Here is an 8,211-nt window from a genome sequence, read left to right as displayed (position 1 = left end):
GACCGCCAGTCTCCCTGTCATAACGTTCACAGCCAGAAAGGAACTTGGCTGCTATCCACAGCAATGAGCTGATTTTCATGGTCATTTTATAGCAAGTGATCAGGTATTACACTGATGACAGATATTTAGGTAAAATGGTAAGCTGATTTAAGGACAAAATTAAGTACATAATAGTGTTAGGCAGATTTGGCAAGATGATGAAGATAGCATGCCAACTCCTTTTTTTTTTTTGTTACTCTTCACCCGAGGATATTTTTTCCACTGATGTTTAGAGAAAGTGAAAGGGACAGAGAGGGGAGAGAGAGAGAGAGAGAGAAACATTGCTATCATATCGATTGGTTGCCTTGGGAACTGAACCCGAAACCCTTTGCTGCGCGGGCTGATGCTCTAACCACTGAGAACACCAGCCAGGGCAAGCATGCTGACTCCTATTCCTGATCTAATTCTCCAGGCCTGGTGGTGGGAGCCACTGACGCCCCATTTTCTGGAGCAGGAAACAAAGGCTCGGAAGGGAAGCCACACAAAGAGGCCTTGGGAGCTGGGTCCAGAGTCCACTGCAGCCCGTAAGGGCCCTGTGGCAGCCGGTGCAGACCAATGCCAAGACCAGTAACACTGGGAGAGCCTCCAGGGGCTGTGTGATGGCCCCGTCCTAGGCCCAACCTCCTCTGCTCCATCCCCATTCCCCTTCCCACCACAGGGCTCCTCCAGGCTGCCTGCCCTCACGAGCCCCAAGCCCAGGGGCATGGCCCACACGACAGAGAAACCAAGACAGAGAGAGGGCGATGCCTTTTTCAAGGTCGCACATAGACTGGACTCGATCCCAGGACATCTAAGTCCCTGGTTCTGGAGCCCCAAGCCCAGGGGCATGGCCCACACGACAGAGAGAAACCAAGACAGAGAGAGGGCGATACCTTTTTCAAGGTTGCACATAGACTGGACTTGAACCCAGGACATCTGAGGCCCTGGTTCTAGGCTTCCGTCAGCCCCTTGCCTTTCTCCTGTGACCCCCAGATGACTTTTGGCCTCGGCAGAAAAGCCCTAATTTAGGGGTCCCTTTGGCAGAATGCAGACGGGCCTGACCACCTGGCCTCACTGGACTTCCCGGCCTTATCTCGTCAGAAAGACTCACCTGCCTTCCTTCAGTTCCTTTCAGAAACAGTCCCTGCTCCTGGCTTTGCCCACACTGTCACCAAAACCTGGGACACCCAGTTCTTTACCTGGCTCATTCCTACTCCAACCCTTACTCAGGCCGCCACCTGGAGCCCTCCAGCCGGGTCAGAAGCCTCAGCGGTGGAGCTTTGCTGAATTTTAATTTGTTTCCACATCTCTCTCCCCTAACGCTGGGAGAGCTCCCGTGGCTGCGAGGGTTTGATGACTGAGGACAAGCTCCCTGACGTGGCCTCCGTTCTGCCCAGCGGGCTCTGAGCCTCCGTCCCCGTCTGTATAATGGATCCTCTGGGCCTGTCCCTGCCCTCCTCTGAGTCCCTCTCTCATCTGCACACAGGATGGGATAACTCTCCTGGAAGAGTTGGCGGAAGAATGAACAAAGGCCAGTCTACCGCGGGAAGACTGGGAGACGGTGGTCCCTGCCGTATTGGCAGCGCCTTCACGCCTGCCTCACCCTCAGGCAGCTGTACATGCAGATGGACATCCAGTTGGTGAGCATCTTCTCCACCACGGACTCCGTGCGCCGCAGCATGAGCTTGGGGTTCTTGGCGGCGGAGGCGTCGATGAGGTCCACCAGCAGCTCCTTCATGATGCTGGTGTAGTACTCGAGCTTGCCATGCAGCGCGATGGTCAGGAGGGAGGCCAGGCTGCACCTGTGGGTGGGCATGGGCGTCAGTGGCCTTATCCCTGATGTGCCTGTGCGGGTGGAATCCAGGCCGGGGAAGGGGAGGAATGTGGGGTCTCAGAACCCCAGTACCCCGCCTTGATGTTGGAGGCCAGCTAGCTGCCCAGAGGACATGGTGATTTGCAAACTTCCCGAGCCCAGGGTCCAGCCAGGCCGGCCCAGGACCAGTGGGACCTCAGACAGAGCCCCACCCCCAGAGCCTCGCAGCCTGACCTGTCGCGCACTGCGAAGTCCTTCTGCTGCTCTAGGGCGTGGACAAAGACGATGAGGAAGTGCTTGTTGTTGAGCAGCGAGGAGAACAGGCTGATCCCCTCTTCCATGTTGGGCCGGCAGCTCTCGGGGATCTGCAGAAGCAATCGGTGAGGGGACCAGTGCCTCTGCCTGGCTGAGGGGTCAGCACTTATAACTTCCCGAATGGCTCCTTGAATGCCTCCTGGGATGGGGAGCTCACTACCTTTTAATGGTGGATGCCTCCTAACTCCCCATGACTGGGAACAATGGCTCAGTTGGATTGAAAAGTGGGGCACAAAGAAGGGCAAGAGTTCCTGGAGGTAACCCAGCATCCCCATGAGGGACCCTCTCAACTGTCCTCTAAGGCGCGGGCAGAGTGGGATGTCTAGGGAGGCCCAGTCCTCTTCCCTCTCTACCTGGCCGGGGGTCAGCACTTATAACACCCTGAGGGGCTGCTTCAATGCCTCCTGGGATGAAGCGCTTACTACCTTCCAATGAAAGATTACACCCCACACACCCCCCCGCTCCCCTGTGATTTGGATCAATGGACCCGATGAGCTGGAAAGGAGCCTGACAGGGACTGGGTGGCCGAGGCGGCCCAGTGTGTGGAGCGGGGGTCGAGGGTACTCACCTTCCACTCTCCCAGCAGTGGGTGTGTCTCTTGCACCGGGGAGCTGCCCTGGGAGTTGAGGGTCTGGGAGGGCAGTATGTAACGCTCTTCATAGAGGGAGGAACACTGTGGAGGCAGACCCAGCAGCTCAGCAGGGCTAGACTCCCCTGACTGGCATGCAGGGACACTCAACAAAGGCAAAGGGACACTTTACAGAGAAAGACAAGGCAATGGGCCACGACCACGGAGTCACAGGATTCCAGAGGAGTGGGGAGGGGTGTCCCCGGGGGCTTCCTGGAGGAAAAAGAGTGGAACCAGCATGCGCCAAGCTGTAGCAGTGCAAGAGGGCACAAGGCTTAAAAGAAAACAAAAGCAGCTGAGAGTGGAATAAGGGAAACCGAGGCAGAGAGGCTGCTGCATGGTGTGACCAGGGCAAGAGGAGGGCATTGGCCATTAGCACAAATGCTCTGGGCAGGCCAGGGAAAGGGGACAGGGCAGTAGCCAGGAACAGAAAGGCATGGCAGGGGTGGGCAGAGTCCAGGGGGCAGGAAGAGGGTAGGGGGAGACCAAGAGAAGCCTGGCTGGGAAGGGGCCCCGATATAAGAGAGGCTGGCAGGACACATGACGCTTGGGCCACCTCTGCTCACCCCCTCCCCGTACCCCCAGTGAGGGGAGAGGTAGGCCTAGCACCCTAGGAGGAGAGTGGGGCTGGCAGCCAGCTTCTTTATGGACAGTTAAACATTGAGTGAACAATGAAGGAAAGCGGGGGTGGAACCTGGGCCCCCTCCCGGCAGGCCCTGTGGATGTGCACGGCTCACGGGGCCCACACTGCACTAGCCAAGTTTCCCCATGTGCATAAAAGTGCCCTCAAGCGGCACAGCCTCGAGCCCCCGAGGTGGCGGCCGAGGGCACCGGCTGACCTTAGGGAAGAAAGTGCGGGTCACAAAGTGCTTGTACTCCAGGAACGGGATGCCCTGGCTGCGGTTGAGCTCCTTGGTCAGATCCGTCATGTCCGTCTGCAGCTCGGCAAAGCCTGGGGGCAGGAAGTTCGCGGTGAGTGGATCTCCAACCCATTCCCCAGCTGGGAAAGCCGAGGCCCGTGGTCCTGCACGGGCCCCCCCCCCCCCCCCCCCCCCCCCACTACCTTTACGGATTTCCTCTCGGATCTGAGACTCCATCTCCTCCATCTGCAGCAGGGTCTTCTGCCAGTAGCGCTCAGCGCGGCGGCTCTTGGTGCAGAAGACAAACAGGGCTGCGGGCATTGGAGAGGGGATCAGGCCTGGAAAGCCCTTTGGAAAGCTGGTGTGGGCACCTGCTGTGCGCAGGGCCCGGAGGGAGAGGTCCGGCCTCAGCGCCACCTCCTCGGGACAGGTGTGGCCAGGCGGCCCCGGCCTCCCCTCCCCAGTGGGCAAAGGGTTTGGAGAAACCAGTAAAATAAGGCTCAGTGTCCCATTCTTATAAAAAGGAGTGTGTGTGTATGTGAAACAGTGGTAAGCAGTGGCTTTCCCTAAGGATAGATTACATGTGAGAAATATGGGTGATTTGTGTGTTTTTAGCATTTTCAATTCTTTCTACAAGGACCAAGTGTTACTTGTGAATTGAGAAACTTTTAAAAGCAGATTACAAAGCAGTATTATATTATAATCCCTTTTCTAAGTTGGGAGAAGGAATATATATATATGTGTGTGTGTATGTAATATATATATTAAGATATTTTATATTCTTATATATATTTGTACATATTATAAATATTATATAAAACTTTGAGACTGACAGGAAACATACCAAAATATATAGGGTGATAATGATGGGTGTGTTTTTTTTTGGTTCACTGATTCCCTAAAATTTTCTACATTGAATATTTTTTTAAAAACAGCTTTGCTAAGATATGAATGATGCACATGCCATGTGATCCATCCATCCATTTAAAGAAGACAATCCTAATGGCTTTCAGTTGTGCATCCATCACCTGGGATCCTACCGCCTGTGGTCTTCTGTGAGTGGCTTTTCATTTAGCATCATGTTGTCAAGGTTCAGCCCCGAGGCAGCATGAGCCAGTACTTCATTCCCTTTTATGACTGAACAGTATTCCACTGTGTGTATCTATACATCACATTTTACTTATTCATCAGTTGATAGACATTAAGTTGCTTCTATTTTTGCCTGTTATGAACAATGCTGCCACGAATTCTCATGCACAAGTTTTGTGTGAACATGTTCTCATGTCTGTTGGATAGACACCCAGGAGTGGGACTGCTGGGTCACATGGTAGCGTTTTGTTTGACATTTGGAGGAACTGCCAGAGTATTTTCCAACCCCCCCAGCAGTGTATGAGGGTTCCAATTTCCCTGCGACATTGAATATATTACCTTTATAACCAACCACTTAAAGTGGTATAACAACCCTCTCAAGTACCTTCAACAGCTCCCTAATGATTAGATAGAAAGGTTCCAAATCCCACAGCGTGCCCTCCCAACAGCTATCCTACCATTCGTGCTGTAGCCAGGCACACCTCTCACCCACCTCTGGGGGCAGGACCTGTTCCTACCCCCACACCGATGTTCAAGCTGTGCCCCCAGCCCACTCTGCCTCCCCTTCTACCTGCCCATCTTCAGAGGGGCAAGGGGGACAGGCCTGCCCTCCACCACGAGGGTGGGGCTCCTTACCAACCACAGAGAGCAGCAGCAGGACGCTGCAGATGACGATGGACACGATGATGGCGGTCTCGCTGCCGCCCAGCTGTAGCGTGGCGATGGTCTGGTTGAAGTTTCCTACCTGGATCTGCACAAAGATAGGGGAGGGGGTTGTAGCTTCCCTGGACTTGCGCCTCGGCTCTTCTCCTAACTAGCTGTGTGGCCTGGGGCAAGTCGCCTGGCACAGAGATGACCACACCCACCTCCAGGGGATGCCTGAGGACTAAATGAGATAATGCTTGTCATGCTTTTAGTCCTGGGCCTGGCACAGAGGAGAAACTCAGGAGGGTTTTTATTAAAGCCTGGGAGGCGTGGCAGAGGAGCCAAGGCTGTTCACAGGGCGTGGCTGCTGTCCCCAGGTGTCTGTAGGGTTGTCCTGGGAACAGGAGGCGTCTGAGGACTCCAAGGGCAGAATTGGGACTGAGGTGCAGACGAAAGGGAGCTTTCCCAGTCAGAGCTGTCTGTAAGGAAATGAGCTCCCCAGCCCAGGAGGCATGCAAGCAGGTGCAGTGCAGAAAAGATCCCGCTTTCTGGGCCCTCGCTCTACTCCTCTTGCTTCCCTGTCCTCCATGATCCTGCGTGATGACCGGCAGCCCAGACTCTGGGGAGAGCACCTAGAACAGGGGCAATTTCTTATGGCCTTTCAGAGTCCAGCCCCATCAGGCCTATCACTGACCTTGAGCAGGTCCCTCAGTTCTTGGCCCTGTTTCCTCATCTGTCAAGTGGGGACGTAGAGCTCTGCTTTGCTCTGCCTGCTCAGTTCCGAGGTGCTGAGCCAGGGACAGGCACCTGGGCAGGTGGGGCTGGGAGCCGTGTCCGCCTCTGCCTCCAGTGCCCCATCCACTCACCGTGATGGGCAGCTGCCCCTCGGCTGTGCCCAGGGACTCGTTGACCGAGCAGTGGATGACTCTCTCCGAGACGATCTGGATGTCGCAGGCCACTTGGCCGATCTTGACCCGGTACTCGTGGCTCTCCAGCCCCAGGCTGTCCTGCTCTTTCTGTGGGAGAGGAGAGGCGTGCTCACCCAGGCCCATGGCTGAGCCCAGCCCATTCGCTGCCCCCGCCCGGCACCCGCTGCACTCACATGGATGACTAGGGTGAGGGGCTCCCCAGGGTGGTGTTTGATCCACTTCTCCCTCTTGGCCGTGGAGAACTGAGGGTCAGGGAGGTAGTCCAGGCGGAACCTGCTGCCCCGCTGGGCCTCCTCGGAGTCCAGCAGCTCCTCGGCCACTGCCACCTCGTCGGTGTAGGCCCGCCCGTTGATGAAGAAATCCACTGGTGCCGACGCGTTGCTCAGGGCCCCCGGGGAAGGGCAGGTGATGAGGGTGGAATTGAGAACCTTGCAGAGCTGGTGGGAGAGGGCCATGGACCAAGGTTGGGGTGGGGAATGAGCAAATAGACATGGAGAAATGGGGAGAGTTTGAGGTTTAGGGGGACAGAGAAGCAGAGGGGGGCGGAGAGAGACAGATGGAGAGATGCAGCAGAGCGAGGGCTGCCAGCCACCCCCACCACCTCAGTCCCCTGCCCCGCTCACTGTGGGCTGTCGGCCGATGTGGTGCACAGCCATGGACACGTTCTGCACCATATGGAAACGCTCACCAGCCACTGTGATGGTCCTGCCACCGCTGTGGGGACAGCAAGCCCATCAGCCCACCTGCAGCCCAAGAGAGCTAGACCCGCCTGGGGGGTCAGGATCAGGGTCAGGGTCTCACCTGACGGGGCTGCGGCGGGGACTGATGGCTATGATGACCGGGTTCCGCATGTACCAGAAGGTGAGGTTGCCACGCACACAGCCCCGGTGCTCGAAGCGCACACACACAGGCACGGGGGCTGGCAGGGTGCCCCCGGGCACTGTGCAGGCGATGCTAGTTTCTGTGCGCCTGTGGGAGGGCAGCGAGCTTTGTCAGCAGGGCCCCCATCTCCCATTGCTTGCCCCTACCCAACACCCCCTGCCCCGCTGACCAGGGGCACAGGCCTTTTCAACGGCCCCAATCTGCTCTTCTGCCCTCTTGCACATAAGTTCTGTTTCTATATTCCCACTGCCATACGTTGCTTGGGCTGTCCTCTCCACCTAGAATATCTTCCCTTCTCTCTGACCCTGCCTGTACTTCCCAGTTGCCCAGTCCCACCTCCTCCAAGAAGCCTTCCCAGAGCTCCTCTCCCAACTCCTGCCCCTGGCAAGGGCCCTGTCCCGTGGCTCTGAAAGCCCAGACTTTTCTCCCAATCCAACCCCACTGGACATTTCTGTTTCCTGTGGGAGCGCCTGCTTTTCCCTGAGGGCTGAGACTGTGTTGGGCTCATCTAGTTGTCCCCATCAATGAAGCCTGGTACACATTAAGTGCATAATAAAGACAGAGCTATTTCACCAAGAGCTAAGGATCTCAGAGTGTATGCAATCACCACCATTTTACTGCAGCTGTCACTTATGAAGCACCTACTGTATGCTGGGCACAACGTACTTCCCATAACTCCCTGTTCTTACCAGATGAGGAAGCTGAGGCTCAGAGGGGAAAGGGCTTGGCCAAGGGGTGATGCTTGATCCCAGGGTAGCACCCCCACCCCTCCGGCCCCCCAGCCCCATGGTTTCTATGGGCCGGGGGGGGACAGCTGGGGCCAAGGGACTTACATGAGCTCCGTGCAGGGCTCTGTGTTGTTCAGCAGGACCTGGAGCTCAGAGCCCACGTGGAGGTCGCTCCCGTGGATGGTAATCCTGGTGCCCCCCGCCTTGGGGCCCATGGCAGGTTCCAGGGAGTGGACCAGGGGCAGCTGTGGGGTGGGAGGCAGGTGGTCAGGCCTCAAGCCAGCCCAGGGGGTGTGCCTGGCTG

General features: G+C 56.6%; 1 protein-coding gene across 1 annotated transcript in view; it reads right to left on the bottom strand.

Annotated features, from left to right (window-relative positions):
* PLXND1 (plexin D1) overlaps positions 1-8,211 on the bottom strand; it is a 56,801-nt gene that overhangs the window by 9,304 nt on the left and 39,286 nt on the right. Inside the window, exons 17-27 of the mRNA XM_005870125.1 lie at positions 8,013-8,152; positions 7,099-7,266; positions 6,921-7,011; positions 6,471-6,734; positions 6,235-6,384; positions 5,360-5,474; positions 3,838-3,945; positions 3,614-3,726; positions 2,715-2,819; positions 2,066-2,196; positions 1,622-1,820 (exon numbers count right to left, since the gene is read on the bottom strand). Of these exons, the coding sequence (XP_005870187.1) occupies positions 1,622-1,820; positions 2,066-2,196; positions 2,715-2,819; positions 3,614-3,726; positions 3,838-3,945; positions 5,360-5,474; positions 6,235-6,384; positions 6,471-6,734; positions 6,921-7,011; positions 7,099-7,266; positions 8,013-8,152 (1,584 nt within the window). The remainder of the gene's footprint in view (positions 1-1,621; positions 1,821-2,065; positions 2,197-2,714; positions 2,820-3,613; positions 3,727-3,837; positions 3,946-5,359; positions 5,475-6,234; positions 6,385-6,470; positions 6,735-6,920; positions 7,012-7,098; positions 7,267-8,012; positions 8,153-8,211) is intronic.

The sequence above is a fragment of the Myotis brandtii genome, unplaced genomic scaffold, assembly GCF_000412655.1.
Source record: "Myotis brandtii unplaced genomic scaffold, ASM41265v1 scaffold312, whole genome shotgun sequence".
Taxonomy (NCBI): domain Eukaryota; kingdom Metazoa; phylum Chordata; class Mammalia; order Chiroptera; family Vespertilionidae; genus Myotis; species Myotis brandtii.
Note: the sequence above shows the minus strand (reverse complement) of the source record. Positions and strands in the feature narration are given on the sequence as shown.